At 35.5% G+C, this 18,565-nt stretch overlaps 2 protein-coding genes across 2 annotated transcripts; both read right to left on the reverse strand.

Moving 5' to 3' along the window:
- Window positions 1-5,059: 5,059 nt before the first annotated feature.
- On the reverse strand, window positions 5,060-8,959 carry LOC129800753 (uncharacterized protein K02A2.6-like). Its single transcript, XM_055845405.1, has one exon. The coding sequence runs from the start codon at window positions 8,957-8,959 to the stop codon at window positions 5,060-5,062; it is 3,900 nt and encodes a 1,299-aa protein (XP_055701380.1).
- A 4,759-nt stretch (window positions 8,960-13,718) lies between these two features.
- LOC129805937 (40S ribosomal protein S25) lies at window positions 13,719-14,590 on the reverse strand. The gene is made up of 2 exons (XM_055854223.1): window positions 14,516-14,590; window positions 13,719-14,151 (listed from the first exon to the last, which is right to left on the reverse strand). The coding sequence occupies exons 1-2, from the start codon at window positions 14,516-14,518 to the stop codon at window positions 13,795-13,797; spliced, it is 360 nt and encodes a 119-aa protein (XP_055710198.1). The 5' UTR covers window positions 14,519-14,590; the 3' UTR covers window positions 13,719-13,794.
- Between the last annotated feature and the right edge of the window lie 3,975 nt (window positions 14,591-18,565).

The following is an 18,565-nucleotide window of genomic DNA, read 5'->3' on the forward strand; positions in this document are numbered from 1 at the left end:
CCATCATAGCCCTTGATATATTTATCCTATTTCAATATTTATACAGAGAAAGTTTAAACTCTTGAGACTGCCTATAATTTTTTAGAACATGTGAAGTTTCAAAAATCAACAATAGAGGAGCTGTAGTCATATAGAGTAACAATGTTAACATATGAAAAAATCGCTCTAATTAACAGTTTAAACGAAAATATCTCGATGACCAAAACTGTGTTTCACATCTTCATCTTTTGCATTTTTATAAAGATTTAAAAAAAACATTTCGTCAATACTCTCATGTCAGATATTTTTAAGACCTTTAAGACCGTGATATTGAAATTCTTATGCAAATTGAACACGGTAAAGAACAACCCTCACAATTTCTCTTTTTTCAATTTTTCTTTTGTTCCGATCCGTCCAGCTTTCACTAGCTCTAGAGGCCAAACAGTTAGAGATAGATACTTGGTACCTTCGAAGCAACTCCTCCACATAATTCGACCAATGGATCATTAACATACTCCTGATTTTTCCCCCATCTTTCCAAAACCATATTTTTTGGGATTGCTCGTAAACGCATAGTGTGACTTTTTTCATTTCTAGATATGTTTTAGAGATTGCCTAGATGGATATTTCGTTCTGATACGAAAATACCGTTGAATCATTCCTAATAACCGTTTTTAAATGTCAAATGTTTAAAAAGCTTTAGAGAGCTCATTTCTTAACGAATGGTATCACGTTCGAGCTGGTCGAATAGGTCTTGGAATTTCCGATAAAACTGAACCGGTTCCAATCGGTTCTGAAACCGATAATGAACCAATTCATAATCTATAAGTAAGTTTTATCAGAAAATCAATTGAATTACTCCTAAGCCATTTTGGCGATCTTTTGAGTAATTTATGAATCGGTTAAGAACCGGTAAACGGTAAATATTGCGAAGGTACTTTTGAAGTATAGAATCGAAGTCAAGAGTTCGAGTTACTACGTAAAATCTATGATTCTTTACTACCCCTTTTGACATTATTTTCAACACCCACGGTTTGAATTAAATTAATTGTCACTCAAGTGAAACCCACTATAAAAATTCGGATTTGGTTTATAAAGCTAATATAAATGGACCTAAATAGCATAAGGTTTCTCGTTAATATTAATGCAAAAATCTCAAAAACACATAAATTTTAATGAGGAACTTCAAGTTATTTAATTTTCGGAGATTCAAATCCAGTTTTTAATTATTTAATTATAATCAAATTGCAACAATTTAACAGTAAAAATATATACTTTTAACTAGTAGCATTTAACCTGATTTGTCCTCGAAATATTAAATAAAGGCGTGATACTTATTCTTAAATTTCAAAGATTCAATTTTCTGTAGGGGTAAGTAGGGCACTTTGAATTGGGGAACCTTTAAAATTGGGCATTTTTCTACTATTAGAACTACACCTCATTATGATAAAATTTCGCTTCATAAAGCAATTATGAAACTAAATTACATTATGATAAGCTTCCATTCTTTTACAAAATTGGATAAAAATGTGTAATTTCAATGGTACCCTAATCCAAAACTGCCCTACTTCTCCGTAAGCCTTTAATTTATGAAATGAACAATACAATTCCAAAATGAAAATATCACACTCCTTTTAACTGTCGTAAATTTCAAAACTTAACTTTTTAAATTTGCAAAAACTGAAAATTTTGAAATGAGTTTGTGATATAATGGAGTTTTATTAGATATTTAAATATTTTTTTAATAACAATTTTATATTAATCTTAATTTATCTGACGTACATCTTAAACCTTTAATTGTTTTCCTATTATTGATTTTAATATAAATTAACCAAGGGTATTTCTTTTTCTCAAAATTTTATAGAAAGTAAATTTACACAGAGAGAAGAGAGTTATAGCCATAAATTCCAAAAAAGTCAAATCCAGCACAAAACAGCCAGAATTCATTCTACAATTATTTAAAATCTCACCTAATAAATCACTCGCCTTATTTTTGCGATGGTCACCACCTCAAATAAAGTTTAAGAAAAGAAACAGTAAAGATATAAGTAGATAAGAAAAATTACTACCTTGGGATTGTATAGTGTAAAAAGAGACTAAAGAGAGAATTATTTTAACATACCATGAAAGGGAAGGTGTATCGTGAGACTCACAAAAAAAGTTATTTAGGGGATCTAAAACAAAGATAGATAAAATAATGGGAATTACATCACATTAAAATATTTCTCAAGAAATGAACTATGAAAATGTAAAATTTAATAACTCAATGTTTGCAAAATACATTGTCGATCGCCTCGAAAAAGGAAAGACGAGAAAAAAAATTGGAGGCAGTAAATAAGAAAAATATTGAAAGGAAATTTAGGTAATTTTTGTATTTAAAAGAATTTGAACGTGTAAAAATTATGTAAAAAAATCATAACTCCTATATAAATTAAGTAAAATAATGAGAAAAATTATAATGATTGATAAAAACGCACTGTCATTCTTTTTTAAACTAAAAAGATGTGTTTTTTATGATTGAGATTAGGTGAAATATTAGTGATCAAGTCAATTTTTTAGCAGAATACGAAACTCTTTTACGGGATCGCAATTTCTTTTTCAATCCCATATTTTGCTAGATGGTAATACTTGGTCTTCCTGAATAAGCTACGCCCAAAAAACATTATACGTCACGCTCCTTCAGAAGGCTTTATCAAAGGGAATAACCAATGCTGAGAATTTGTGTCGGTTTTTCATGTTTTTATTTTATTCCAATGTATTCCAAACGAAAGCATTTTTTAGAAGATTCGAAGAGGAACTCCTCGATTCTGAATTATTCCATTTATCAATCTGTTTGTTTCTGTATTTGAGTTATGAATAGGAACATCAATGGACTTATCCGTCGTAAAGGGGTCTTTAGACTAGCCCAATTCCCGAATATTTTCAAATACTAAATAACAACTTAAATTTTCTGAATCTACAATACAACATCTATCTTCAATAAACCAATCCTAATTCAAAATTTACAGAAGAAAAATCTTGAATGATAAGAAATTAGAGAAGATAAGACAAATGGCTAAGCTTTAGATCTGAATCCCATATAAGACGTCTCTGGAAGGATTTATTTGAGTGGTTAAAATTAGCTTCTGTGGTTCCATTTAATTCAAGCATTTCCAAATAGATCCATAGATCTAATGGATCCTAGTAGAAAAATGTGTCGGTAATCTTAATTTGGATAAACTCTTGTACCGGCTTTTTTAAATTGTTTTTAATAATCATTTTTTCTCACAAAGCTCATAAATTTAGTAATAAATTCCATAAAATAAAACATTTAATTCGAATTACGTTTTCTGATTAATTATATCACTTAAATGCATTAAAAAAGATATTTAAAGCTTTAGCCAATCAAATAAAATGAGACTAAATTTTTTATGGGTATTAATATTTAATTACATTTTTCAATGGTTTTTTTTTATATTTAATTCAAGTTTCATTATCCTCTCTCTCATAAAAATATTCAAGCCTTTACCAAATCAGAAAAGGGGATTTAATTATTTTACGGAATTATTAATAATATATCTGCTTAGCTTCTTTTTCTGTGAAAAATTTTAAATTTAAACCAATTCACTGTTCATTTAAATTTAATGAAAAAAAGATCAAAAAATAAGGCAAATCTTTTAGTGAAATATTTTATTTAATTAACTTCATTACCAATCTCATTTGAAAATATTTTTTTCGATCTTGTGGTAGAAAAAGATAACATTTCTATCATAATTATTAGGATTTTTCCGTACTTGCAGGGTTATTCTCATTTAAAATTCATTAAAAGTATAGGAATTACACTTTTGTAATCTTTACTTGATTAATATACTAAAAAGTCTCTTTAAAACTTTCTGAATGGCCTTCGTTTAGTCAAAAAATTAGTTCGAAAAGTTTTAGATCATTTCTAATCTAATGGCCCCTACACATTGGGAGCAATTTTTGTCAAAAATTGCTTTTTTGAAGGAAATTCCCTGCAGCGTTGTAGGGGGAAACGTCAAATTTCTGTCAAAACGCAATTTTTGACGAAAATTGCTCCCAATGTGTAGACGCCTTAACCTTACAAATTTTTGAGATGATAAAAAAATAGTGATTAAATTTGTCTTTATTTCTAAAAATTAATCAAATTATTAAAAAACCAAAATATTTTGAAAATACCTATTTCTCGAAGTTAAATTCTAAATTATGGATCTGATTCTCTTATTTTCTGTAGAAGAATTGTTTATGGAAATTGTGGTTATGTGGTTAATAACCACAAATATATTTTTGAGATTATGTAAGACTAATCGATTCCGCGGCTAAAATCCCTGCCGTTATTTTGAATCCCCAAAGACTGATTGGGTTGGCACGCAATGTGGCTTGTCCCTTAAGGTTAGCCCTCTGAGTGGCAGGTGAAGGATGTGCTATGCATCCTTAAAAAGAGAGCTTATGTGCGATGGTGCGCTCTCAACAGAACGTCAGTCGATCCTGAGCTGCGAGTCCATCAACACCCCCTTAACAAAAATAATATTGTCGGGCCACCACCCCCAGTTGTACTTCTCTGCCCGCTTTCCAAGTCCTCGGTTATTTTGATCTCATACAGTAGAGCCCCGCTATAGGCCATCGCTCTATAGTTCACAATTTATTGGCCGTTGATTTCAAATCACTCAGGTTATGTTTTTTGGTACGTGACATGAAATGTTGTCATAATTATTTTAATATTTTTGGCAAACTTAATTGAGTAGTTGTGATAATTGTGATCCATAATGAAGAGAGCGAGGACAAGTACCACAATCGCAAAGAAAGTGGAAGCCGTCGAGCAATTTCAATACTAAAACTCGTTGATAATTTTAAAAAATGACATGGACTATAGTGCAACTGTAATGTATTTACCTGAAATTGGGCGATAATTATAATCCCAGTCTCGTTACCAAATTCAGGATTTTAAGCGGAGCAATAAAACACGTGTGTAACGTCTGGAATTTATTACAAGAGTGACATTTCATTTTTCAACCCGACCGATCAACTCTTACAGCCTTTTCTCCTCACCCGTCTGACCTCATACACTACACCTCTTCCCCCTTTAACTCAAAACATAATCCGTCAAATATCCGGGAAGTCTACGTACGCGCTGAGGTCGCTGTTCCTCCTGAGCCACGGCGGGAACTTCCTCCTCCGTTCCCTCCGAAGCACTTTCAAACTCCTCTTCTTCATCCTCTTCCTCTCCAGAACTCTCCACCACATCTGCACTTTCTTCTAACTCGGAAGGTCCATGGACTTCATCTGGTATTTGCGTGTCTTTGATCAATCGACTTATCATTTGATTTACATGACGTCGCAAAACACTTCCATCTTCCAGTTGCACCTTGTATGAAACTGGTCCATTTACTTCTACTACCCAAGCCGGGACCCATCTATTCCCCTCAGCGTAGTTTCTCACATAAACTGCAGCCCCCACGTTAAATCTTCTTGATTCCTTTTTCTCTTTCTTCTCCTCTTTGATCTCTTCTGGATGAAGTCTACTGAGACATGACTTCAAAGTCCTTCCCATTAGGAGCTCGCAGGGCGTTTTTCCCGTCGTATTGCTTGGTGTTGTGTGTTGAGCAAATAAATATCTAGCCAACTTAAGACCCACATCTTCACCCTCAAATTTCAACAAAGCTTTCTTTGTTTTCTGCACCATAATCTCCGCCTGTCCGTTACTCGCTGGGTGCCACGGTGAAATTGTAATGCCACGTATCCCGTTCACCTCATGAAATCTCTTCATCTCCTGAGACACAAACGCAGTACCGTTGTCCGTATAGATTTCTGCTGGGACACCGTGAGTTGCAAATAACTCTCTCAGTACTCTAACTACTTCTTGGCTAGATTGAGACTTCACCACTTTAACTTCGAGCCACTTAGACATAGCATCCACGACTATCAAATAAATTCTACCCCTCATTGGTCCAGCGAAATCTAAGTGTAGCCTCTCCCATGGTTTAGTAACCTCAGTTTCTCGACAGAGTGGGGCCTTCGGTGGATTGTTCCTGACGACTTGACAACGTTCACATAATTTCACTTTCGTCTCAATCTCTGCGTCCATCCCAGGCCACCACATATAACTTCTGGCAATGGCCTTCATATTCACCATTCCCCAGTGCGTAGCGTGAAGTGAATTCAGTAATCTGTCGCGGAGTGGCTCTGGGACAATTACTTGATTTCCTTTTAGAATTACATCTTTCATCAGGGACAATTCTGTTCGGATTGCAAAGAATGGCTTCATCTCCACGTTAGGACATCTCTCTGGCCATCCCTCTAGTATCCACCTTTTTACTCGAATCAATGTAGCATCTTTCTTCGTAAATTCTTGAATTTCTCTGGCGGACACTGGTGTCACATCATCTTGGAGCATCAAAATCTCTCCGGATGGATCCTCATCAATCTCCAGCTCTTCTCTGACGGGAACTCTGCTTAAAGCATCTGCATTCTGATGTTTCTCTCCAGGTCTATATTCTATCTCGTAATCATACACTCCCAGAGCCAAACACCATCTAGTCATTCTTGGAGAGATGGTATTTTGAATCGGTTTCTTTGGATTGAAAATTCCCAAAAGAGGTCGATGGTCTGTGAAAATCTTAATCTTCCTGCCGCAGATATATTGGTGGAAATTCTTCACAGCAGTGACAATCGAAAGTGCCTCTTTATCTATCTGCGCATAGTTCCTCTGGTGCTGATTCAAAGTACGAGAAAAGTACGCAATAGGCCTCTCCCCTTCAGGTGTAACATGTGCCAATACTGCGCCTACTCCATAAGGAGAGCTATCACAGCACAAAATTAAGGGCAAATCCATTTTATAATGCACCAAGATTTGAGCAGACATCAACTGATTCTTCAACTCATCTATGGCTTGCTGGTGTTCTTCTTCCCACTTCCAGGTTGATTTCCCATCCAGCAAACGGTGTAGGCATTCGGACACTGATGCCCTGTCCCGAACAAATCTTCCATAAAAGTTGATCATGCCAAGAAAAGCTCTGAGCTCAGTCTGATTCTTCGGTGAAGGTGCCTCCAAAATGTCTTTAACATGTCTGTTTGTAGGCTGAATTCCCCTATCACTAATCCTAAACCCCACAAACTCTACTTCTCGCACCCCAAATCTACATTTTTCTTTCTTAACTGTCAAATTTGCCCCATCTAGCTTTTGGAGAACCCGATCCAATCTCTCCCCATGTTCTTGAACATTTCCCCCAACAATTAAGATATCATCAAGAAATACCTGAGTTCCCGGAATGCCAGCTAGCAACGTCTCCATAAATCTTTGGAAAATTCCCGGTGCTGCAGATATTCCAAACGGCATTCTCTTTACCCTGAAGAGTCCTTTGTGAGTGTTAATAGTCAACACTTCTGCCGTCTTATCATCCACACGAAGCTGCTGGTATGCCTGAGTAAGATCAATCTTCGAGAATATCTGACCAGAAGCTCCAGCCAATAACTCCGGCACTGTCGGCAGAGGGTATGCATTCGCCTTCGTCACTGGATTGATAGTTGCTCTGTAGTCTCCACAGATTCGCACAGAACCATCTGGTTTCTTCACTGCACAGATAGGAGTAGCCCACTCCGAAAACTCAACTGGTTCCAGCACCCCTTGTTCCACTAATTTGTCCAACTCCTGCTCAACAGCTTCTCTACGAGGAATTGGAACTTGTCGGTGTTTAAGGAAAACCGGTTGCACACCCTCGATCAGTTGAATCTCCACTGTTCTCCCGGAATGTGCTCCCAGTTCATCCCTGAAGATTCTGTGATATTTGGTTAACACTGACTCTACTGCGTTGCTCTCCAAAGCATTGATCTTCGGAACATGAACGTAGATACCCAATGGTTGGAACCAATTTCGACCCAAAAGAGAGTTTCCACCAGATTTGGTGATAATTAATGGCAAATTTACTACCCTATCACCAACTTTAACTGTCACAGTTGCTTGTCCAACAATATCCACACCTCTTTTGAGCCACGTCTGCAATTTTAGATCGGTCTGCTTCAACTTCTGTGGTGACTTCAACTTTTTCCACTGCTCTAAACACATCACCGTGTTTGAAGCTCCAGAGTCTACATCCATATAAACTGTTTTACCCTCAATCTCTAATTCCAATGAGTGATTTGACGTTGCAATAACATTTATCGATGCGACTTCTCCATCTGACTCTTGACTATCCTCTTTCACAAGAACCGCCTGGACCTTTTTCTGACTTTTTCCCTTATTAGGACACGCAGGAGCAATATGCCCGGTTTTCTTGCATTTATGACATGTCTTGTCCTTCGCCCAGCACTCAGCAGACTCATGTTGTTTATTGCATCGAAAGCAGATCTTCCGGACGATCTTTGCCACGATATGTGCCTCACTAGTAAATGATGATGGCTCTAATTTCATCTCTTCCAGGCCCCTCACAGCAGTCTCTTCCGCTCTAGCCAGGTCACAAGCTCGTTTATATGTTAAATCTTTTTCCGACAAAAGCTTCTTCCTCAGAGAGTCATTGAGCACTCCACACACAATGCGATCTCGCAGCATATTCTCCAATTCAGCGAAATTACAAAATTGACTCAATTTGCAAATTTCGGCGATAAATTGCGTCATAGTCTCTCCAGGCTTTTGTGTCCTCTGCATAAAATTGTATCTCTCGAGGATCACATTTCTTTGCGGTCCAAAATGTCCAGCAATTTTCTCCACTAATTCATAGTAACTGAGTTGCTGAACTTTCTGAGGCATCACCAGACCTTTCACAGTCTCATAAACTTCTGCTCCAATCTCCGTGAGAAGAAACCCACGCATTTTCTTATCGGAGGTGACATCATTTATCTCAAACCACAGTTCCAAACGTTCCCGATAACTTTCCCACGAAGTATCTGGGTTATATGGACCGAGGCCTGGTACAAGATCACTCCTTTTCGGCAGCATAATTGGAGAAGTCGCTTTAGACTCAATTGACGAGTTTCCGGACGTGGCCATAACCTTACTTTCTCCTGAGTCGCCAAGTGTAATGTATTTACCTGAAATTGGGCGATAATTATAATCCCAGTCTCGTTACCAAGTGTAATGTATTTACCTGAAATTGGGCGATAATTATAATCCCAGTCTCGTTACCAAATTCAGGATTTTAAGCGGAGCAATAAAACACGTGTGTAACGTCTGGAATTTATTACAAGAGTGACATTTCATTTTTCAACCCGACCGATCAACTCTTACAGCCTTTTCTCCTCACCCGTCTGACCTCATACACTACAGCAACCAAGTGTCAAATCTGGAACCAAATATGGACTATAGCGAGGCTCTACTGTAGTTGGATTTGTTAAAATTGTCAAAATTGTTAAAATTCTCACAATTTTTCTAAAAATACAACTGGCAATTTTTTTTTTACAAAAAAGCATATTTAAATTGAAAATATTTTTTTAGTTAGAAACGCATTACTTTTTCATTAAAGAAAAAACATAAAATTTAATATTCGAAGATGTCGATATCCTACACTACTTTATATTTTTTCTTTTGATACCTATATTTCCTATATTTCACTATTTCCATGCACAGAAAAAAATATTCTGCAAAATTGTTCGTTAATGTTTAAGAATTCCTATTGGGGACTTACAAAATGCCCGAAAATCATATAACCCAAAACGAAGTTCGTAAAAATTTGTACTTTTTTTGACAAATATTGTTCGTAAAATGATCAGTTTTTTTTTTTTTTTTTTTTTGACCCTAAAGTTTATTGCAATCTGTACGTGGATGTATACATTCAGCAAATTTTTATCACAGCAAAAATGAGTCTTTAAAGCAGAGGTGTGCAAGAACCGTTTGAAACCGAACAAACGTCAAATGAAACTTGTACGTCAATGATCAAAACGATACTTAGACAAACTTATTTTGACGTTTATTCGGTTTCAAACGGTTCTTGCACACCCCTGCTTTAAAGAGTGTGCATGCCCTCTGGCACGACCTCTATAAACTAACATTTACATAAAACTTTTCACCTATAAAATTGAACAGGAAAATTAAATATAGAATTTGATATTACAAGTTGACAAACAAGCGAATTTACAAGTTAGGGAGACGCATTCTCTTGAGTCTAGAAGACCCGAAATTGACTAAAAGTTCTTTGGCTAGTGGGTTTGGGTGATGTTGCAGTCTGATTGCATAACTTCTTCTGCGTTCCTGGATAACACTTCGCACATCGGGTACCCCCAAATCATTTCTTATAATTTCATTTGGTATATACCAGGGTGCATCAAGAACTTGTCTTAGAACTTTGTTCTGAAAACGTTCAATGATGTTGATATTTGATGTGGAAGCGGAACCCCAAAGTTCCACCCCGTATGACCAAATGGGCTTCAGCATGCTATTATATAATAATAGTTTGTTATCTAATGAGAGTTTCGATCTCCGTCCCATTAGCCAGTACATTTGTCGTAGTTTCAAACTCAATTGACACCTCTTTGCCCATATATGTTTTCTCCATGTTAGTCTCTTGTCCAAATGAAGTCCAAGGTACTTGACATCATCTTGAGCAGGAATGATCTTATTATTGATTGTAATGGGAGGACAGGTCTCCCTTTTCAATGTGAATGTCACCTGGACAGATTTTGACTCGTTCACACTAATTCTCCAACGTGTCATCCAATCTTCCATGGAATTTATGGCTCCCTGAAGTTTTCTTGTCGCGTGTAAAGGGTTAGGATCTGAAGCCAGAACAACAGTGTCGTCAGCATACGTAGCCATAACCACCCTAGAATCACCATCCAGCGGGATGTCAGCAGTAAAAATTGCAAAAAGAAGTGGAGCTAACACACTTCCCTGGGGTACGCCCGCTCCAACAGGGTGCAAATCAGTGTCAGTCCCCAGATGGGACACAAAGAAACTCCTCTCGTCAAGATAAGACCTCAAGATTCCCGTCATCTGATCCGGAAGATAGCGTTGCAACTTCCATATTAGGCCCTCATGCCAGACCTTATCAAAGGCCTGCCGGACATCCAGGAAGGCAGTTGTACAAAAGCTTCCCGCCTCTAAATCACTGCCGATCTGTTTGATCTCTCTGTGAACTTGCTCTATTGTGGAGTGTTTATTGCGGAATCCAAATTGGAAGTCCGGGATCAGATTTTTCTCTTCGACTATGGGTTTCAGTCTCGTTAATAAGAGCTTCTCAAATGATCAGTTGACGGAAATTTTTTGTACTTTTACAAACATTTGTACGTAAATGTTCGTAAACGCTCAAAAAATGTTCGTAAAATTTTGTCATTTGCTCGAGAATTTTTGCCATACAAAAATCTACGAACAAATGTTTCTAAAAGAACAAAAACCAAAAACTGCTTGTCAAGTGATTATGTTACGAACTTATGTTAAAAGTACAAACTTTATGAACAAGTCTGTGGGATTTGCGACCATTTCGTAAGTTCTTAGTAGAAATTCACAAACACTTACGAACAATTTGACAAAATATTTTTTTCAGTGTGAATCAAATTTTAATATTTTCTAACATCTTTTACCTAAAGATGCTGAAACTTATATATAATATTTTTTTAGTTAGAAAATTTGATCCAGTTTCTGTTCAATAATTGAAAAATTAACAATCTACCGTATTAGGCATTATACAGTAGAGTTCCTCAAATTTGAACAATATTTTCAAAAATGTAACGGAATTCATGTGAAATGCCCTTTCCCTAAATTAAGAAAAATAACTTTACAGAATATATCAATGCAATTCATTGTGAAATAAATGGAATTTATTGCGGAAGTTAATATACTACGATAATATTGAGGAAACATCAGAGAAAAATGGTTCTAATTCAGACTCCACGAAAAAGTTTCATCACATAACCTCAAATTTTACATTTTGAATTCAACCGTCGTTCAAATTTGATGAGTTCAAATTTGAGGAACTCGACTGTACTCATATTTGTTAAAGCGATTGAATTGATTTATAATTTTAGGTTATGCATGAGAGCATGCCTTTACCTAAAAAATAAAACCATTACAAAATTCACATATTTGGTGCTTTATTTTATTCATTAGAAACTTAATAAACCGTCCAGGAATATTTTTTTTATTAGAGGTCCATCTGGAAGATGATTGTCCCGAATATTTTTAATAAAAACGATTAATATTTTGAGATCATCAATTATTAATAATTTAAATTATAATGAAGATTTATTCTTTTTTCGTGATTTTAAAATTCATCAAAGATCCTTTTGACTGGCAGATTAAGAAATTTACGCTGCACAAAATTCTGCCTCTATGATATTTAAGGTTAGGCTTCACATTCACATAACCTAAAATCTTTCTAATTAGGTTAAGTAAAATCAGGTTCAATAACAAATCAATTTACAGTAGACTCTCTCGAATTCGGGCATTTAGAACCAAAATGTCACCCGAATTAGAGAGAAATTCTAGCGACAAACTTTTTGAAATGAAACGATTTTTTATTCATTTTCATGCACATATTGAGTTCACGTACTCAAATATATTGTAGACATCATGAAAATCCCTTAAAAATCATAAAAATCAAGTCAAACCACGGCAAATTTGAGCTTATTTGCTTCATTTGATAAATCAATCATAATCAAACTTGAAAAATGTCAACAAACTCTTTTTCAAATTTAACTGTTGTCCGAATTAAAAAGTAGCCCGATATTAAAAGAGCCGAATTAGCGAGAGTCTACTGTAGTTTTTTTATATCTTTCTACACAAAAGAAAGTTCTGTTTTTCTGTTTTTCGTTCTGTTTGCAAACCTCATTGAGGGCGTGGCCTATTTTTTAGTAAGCGAAACGAGGAGCATTTGACGTCCTTTCTTATTTTAAATTATAAGAGGTTGATGTTTCTCATTTAATCTCATTATTATACAGTCAGGTTCCTCAAAATGAACATTTGGGAGGTATATAGATGACATTTTTCATTCCTCAAATATTGTGAACAATATTTTCAAAACCGTAACGGAATTTACGTGATGCGCTCTTCCTAAAGACCTCTACATATGGAAGCAATTTTTGTCAAAAATTGCTTTTTAAGGAAATTGTATGCGTTGCTTTGCTGTAAATGGAAAAACGTCTAAATTGTGTCAAAAATGCAATTTTTGACGAAAATTGCTCCCAATGTGTAGACGCCTTAAAATGAAGAAAAAAAACGTTTAGAGAATTCTCTCATTGTAATTTATTGTTCAATAAATAAAATTTGTTAAGGAAAGTTAAGATAATATCAAGGAAACAACAAAGAAAATGGTTCTAAATTCAGACTCCGCGCAAAACTTATAACCTCAAATTTTACATTTTGAATTAATCCGTCGCACGTTTTAAGGAACTTGACTGTATTACAAATTGAAAGGGGCGGGGCCTAAAATCTTTTTTGGGCGAACTAACAATGAAATCCAGAATATCTTCTGCAAATTATGGGATCTGATGATGAAAAATACTTACGGTATTTATGCCAAGAATTCCAATGCGAATTTGTTAGCAAATTTTTCTGTTGGAAATATTTTAGGAAAGGACTTTTGTTGATTTATCGAATTGTTGGAAAAATCATTTTCCATTTAAGGCACTTTTCGTGTACATTGAGAGCATAAAAAATTACAGGTTTTCTATTTACCAAATTATAGAAGAGGAATTAAATGAGGAAATTGAGGCGAAACTTTTTTGAAGTACATGTGAGATTCTCTGAAATTTACACTAAAAAAAAGAAACGATGAATACATAAAACCATGAAAATGATACAAATTGATAAAACTGGCTTTTCACTCTCACATCCTCTTTATTTGCCCCCAAACAAAAACTACACACAGTGTTCAGTGGAATCCGGGAGCAGATTTATGCGACGATGTCATCACCCTTCGTGGCTCTCGTGTAGATGAGCTGCGAATGATGCTTCACCACCAGCTTGATGTGGCCATTCTCGCGGAGTTCATTGAGAGCCTGCTTTGCCAGGGATCCGCGTACCTTCAGACGCTCAGAGACGACGGAAGGCGTGATGAGCTTCCAGTGCGGGACTTCCTTCAGGAATTTGTCGTAGGTTGCCTTGTCAAACAGAACCTGGTTGTTCAACTTATCCCTGACTTTTCCTTTCGACCACTTCTTCTTCTTGGCCTTGCCGCCTCCGGAGCCCTCCTTCTTCTTCTGTGTCTTCTGGGGCTGCTTCGACGTCGACTTCGAGTCCTTCTTCGGTGGCTGGAAGAGCAAAAAGTGAGGTTAGAACAAACATACACAATTTTTCTCCGTATCCCCTCAAATTATCCTATTTTCTGCAATTCTCTTCACGAATTTTACTCTTCACCCTCCCCTCATCAAGTTTTCTAGAGAATTTTCATGATATTTATCGAAAATCAGAGGAAAAATTGATAGCACGTGAAGAACAGTCAGACCGCATATTTGTTGTCACTTTTCTAGACAAATCTCTGAGAATCCCCGCATTTCTCGTTTAGAATCTTTATTACTGACCACTAAAGAACATTTTTAACGTATTTTCTTCAAAGAACGTTGAATATTTCACGAGTTTTTCACGAAAATTGCAGAAAAACCACATTTCACTCACCATCTTGTGTTATTTTCACGCAAAAGAGAATGACATCCGGAAGTGCGATCGCAGCGCTCGTGGCAATAATGGGTACTACCTCTTTCCCGCCATATGATTTTTTAAGTTTTATATTTATTTATTTTGGTATTATCATGGTTTTATAAACATTTTAAAGATTAAATGTACTCTTTCTAGCAACTTTTGGTTGAAATATTTTAAAATACTCAAAAAATGCAATAAAATTGTAAAAAAAAATAAACACTGAAAATGATAATCTTGAATAAGCTTACAGGAATTGTGATTCTTTCGGAATTATTGAATTCACTGGAATTGGAATTCTTACGAATTTCAACGGTGTAATATCTTCGATAATTCAAGTCTCTATTCTTCCATTATAAATTCTATTTTTTTTTTTCTTTAAACGACTAAGACCCAACCTATTTACGTCACATACAGTAGAGTGTCTCAAATCTGAATCTCTCAAATTCGAACGCCGTTTGGATTCAAAATGTCAATTGTGAGGTTATGTTAGAAAGTTCGTATTCTTGGGGAATGAAAATCATATTTATGTGCTTCTTCCTGAATGTTTACATACATTATGGTCTTGTAAAATGAAAAGGAAGTATGTTACCACTATGACTTGCGAGAAAGTACGGGATTTTGATTCAAAGTACAATTTAATCTCACACAAATTTCGTTAGTTTTCAAAAAATCGTTCGAATTTGGGAGGTGAGAAATGTCAAAAATACCCCCCGAGCGTTCGAATTTAGGAGACTCTCCTGTAGTTATAAACAGTCGAGTTCCTCAAATTGAACTCCTCAAATTTGAACGACAGTTGAATTCAAAATGTAAAATTTGAGGTTATGTGAAGAAAGTTTTGCTTGGAGTCTAAATTAGAACTATTTTTCTCTGGTGTTTCCTCAATATTATCGTATTATATTAACTTCCGCAACAAATTCCAATTTTTTAACAATAAATTACATTGATATTCTCTAAAATTAATATCTTTCTTAAATTTGGGAAAGTGCATTTCACATGAATTCCGTAACGTTTTTGAAAATATTGTTCAAATTTGAGGAGTGAGAAATATCATCTATATCTATACCCCCCAAATGTTCAAATTTGAAGAACTCCACTGTAAATCGTATCAAAATATTTCGTACAAGATACAGTAGACTCTCGCTCAATCGGCTCTTTTACAATCGGGCGCAAAATTTTGTTGACATTCACGTTTAATTTTAAAGCAAATTTGTTCAAATTCGCTGTAGTTCCCCTTCTTTTATTGTGATTCTTTATAATTGAGCGCTTTTTATGGAATTTACAATGACTTTGATACCCGAATCTCTCGACAATTTGGATGACATTTTGCCCCATATGCCCGATTGAGAGAGAGTCTAACTGTAATAATTTTTATAATAATGTTATATCATCATAATTTTTTCTAAAGTTGCTAAATCCGTTATTGAGGCGATTACTAATTCGGCTCTTTTAATATCGGACTACTTTTTAATTCGGGCAGCAGTTAAATTTGGAAAAAGTTTATCGATATTTTTCAAGATTTCGAAATTTGCTTAAATTTGCCATGCTTTATCTTAGTTATGATGGGATTTTGCATTATTAGGGTTTTTTTAATGAAATTTACCATAAATATGAGTACGTAAACTTAATATGAGTATGCAGAACAAAAAATCGTTGCATTTCAAACAATTTGACGCTCGAATTTCTCTCTAATTCGGGTGACATTTCGGTCCCAAATGCCCGAATTTGAGAGAGTCTACTGTATAAGCAATCAGAGTGAACTCTAGTTCCCGGATCCCCGAAATAATATGTGAGTTTTCTGAGTTCCTCATGGGTTCCCTGAAAAATATTTTTGAGTTCTATGCCCTCTATGTCTGAGATTCCATGCAGGTTCCCCAAGAATTCCTTGACAAAATGTATGGGTTTCCAGAATTCCTTAAAAGATGTATACGTATAGGTTCCCCGGGTACCTAGCAGGTGTTTGCTTTAATAATAATAATAATAATGCTGGCGCAACATTCCATGAAGGAACAAGGCCTTAACGCAAAGGGGATTTCTAGACATGCATTATTATTTTTTCTTGTACGGGATGAGGTTGTCAGTTCCATGCCCGTGGAATCAAGTGTAGTGAAGCTCACTGGATGCAATTCGAACACCTTTAACGCCAGAAAAATTCCTGGTGACCTAAAGAGGATTCGAATCCTGGACACTTGCATCATAGAGCGAGTGCTCTACCACTTGACACACTGTTTCCTTTAATGTAAAAGAAAATAATTAAACAATTTTGTCTTAGGGTAATAAATGGTACAATAAAGTGAAAAAAAAACAATTTGGTATCAAAATCTTTGTTGTATGTCTTCAATATGGACATAAATTTCTCTGGTGTGTAGGGGTCATAAAGACCGTATTAAAAAAATGTGTTTGATCAGTAGAATATCGAATTAAAGACAAAGCTCCTTGTCCTTTAATGAAAACATAAGATCGTGAACCTCAACTTCTTACTTGACAATTTTAAAAGCAAAATACTAAAATAACTAAAATAGTTTTATTGAAAAATAAAAATAGTAAACAAAAATGATATTTTTACGTAAAGGCGTTTAGAATATTTTGAATTAGGCGTTGCGTTGGTAAACCTGAAAGTGTGTCAAAAACATTGATTTTTTACCAAATAAATCATGGGTCAGTTATGAAAATGTAATTATAGATTATCTGGCACAGGGTAAGGTGGGACTACTTTGAACTGTGGGGATACATTGTTATGCATTGTTACACGATCTATTCGCGTATTTCTAAAGGAAAACCGAGTCTTAAGATAAGATTTTGCCAGGGGTCAGTTCTCCATTTCGAATTACCGATGCATCCAGGTCACAATTGGGCCCCTTATGCTTCCCCACTCCTATTCTATCTTATCCCCGGATACGATATTGGTAGCCGCTCCATATCACAGCTTCGTCAGCAATCAATGCCGGTACTATATCACAGCATTCCTTCTCGGTGTATGTTTGGGATCAGTGACAGCGAATATTTGTAGCGACTGAAGTACCACTTTCATGTCGAAACGAAACTCGTTCTCGTACCAGCCCCTATTGTTAAGGCGGTTCACTTTTTGCCAATATGCACCATTGGCATTTCTATTCATTCATTCAATGGACGAATTCAAAGCCGAAATGGCATGAGAAATCTTTTTCTGCCGCTGCTCAGCTTTGAACCCAAGACCTCACAGTCATAGAGCCTCTGCTCTATCCACTGACCCACTTGAAGCTCTCCTTAAGCTAGAGTCTCTCTGAGTCTTAAGATGATGTAATTTGGATGAATTTGGATAGACAAAACTATTGTGAATCCAAATAAAATAATTATAAATAAAAAATCATTTTCAATGTAGCCCCACAGCACAAAACAGCCTCACGTCCCCGCTATATCTTGAAGTACATCTTGTATATTGTCGGTTGCTTCGACCGATTGTCGTATCTGCGTTTGATGCAAGAAGCAACGATACAGATTTCGCCTTTTATGTGAAATTCTGGCACAAAAGAAATGCAAAGATGACAACGATCGATATAACCCACGATATCTGTTCATCTTGGACATTAACACTTAAAAACCCGAGCCAAAAAATCACGTAAAATGCAAAACTGGCATAAATTGCCAGCGCTGATATTATCAACAAAAAGGCATTTTTTCAATAGATTTTCATTCCGTGTAAGACTTCTACAGCAGTTCTAGGACTCATAAATTCATTTTCCTATAAATTTTTTTCTCATTTTCTTTTAATTCTTGTATAAGTTTTCAAAAAATTGACAAAAAATGCCAAGATGATTTTTTTTACAGATTTTCGAAGCAAAAAGCCAATTTTCATTGCATTTCCTTTTTCCTAGCATTTTGGCAAGGATTTTAGGACTCATATCAATATATTTTGCTATAAAATTTTCAAATTCTCATATATAGTTTGCGCTTTTTTTTTAGAAAAGTATATATGTAAAATTCCAACAGGAATTCGAAAAAAGAAAAACAAGGCATAAATTGAATTTTCACCTTATTTTTCAGTACAGT

Source organism: Phlebotomus papatasi, chromosome 1, assembly GCF_024763615.1.
Source record: "Phlebotomus papatasi isolate M1 chromosome 1, Ppap_2.1, whole genome shotgun sequence".
Taxonomy (NCBI): Eukaryota; Metazoa; Arthropoda; class Insecta; order Diptera; family Psychodidae; genus Phlebotomus; species Phlebotomus papatasi.

What these genes read in the sequence shown, in the direction of transcription:
- LOC129800753 (XM_055845405.1), bottom strand. Translation starts at nt 8,959, where the DNA reads ATGGCCACGTCCGGAAACTCGTCAATTGAGTCTAAAGCGACTTCTCCA.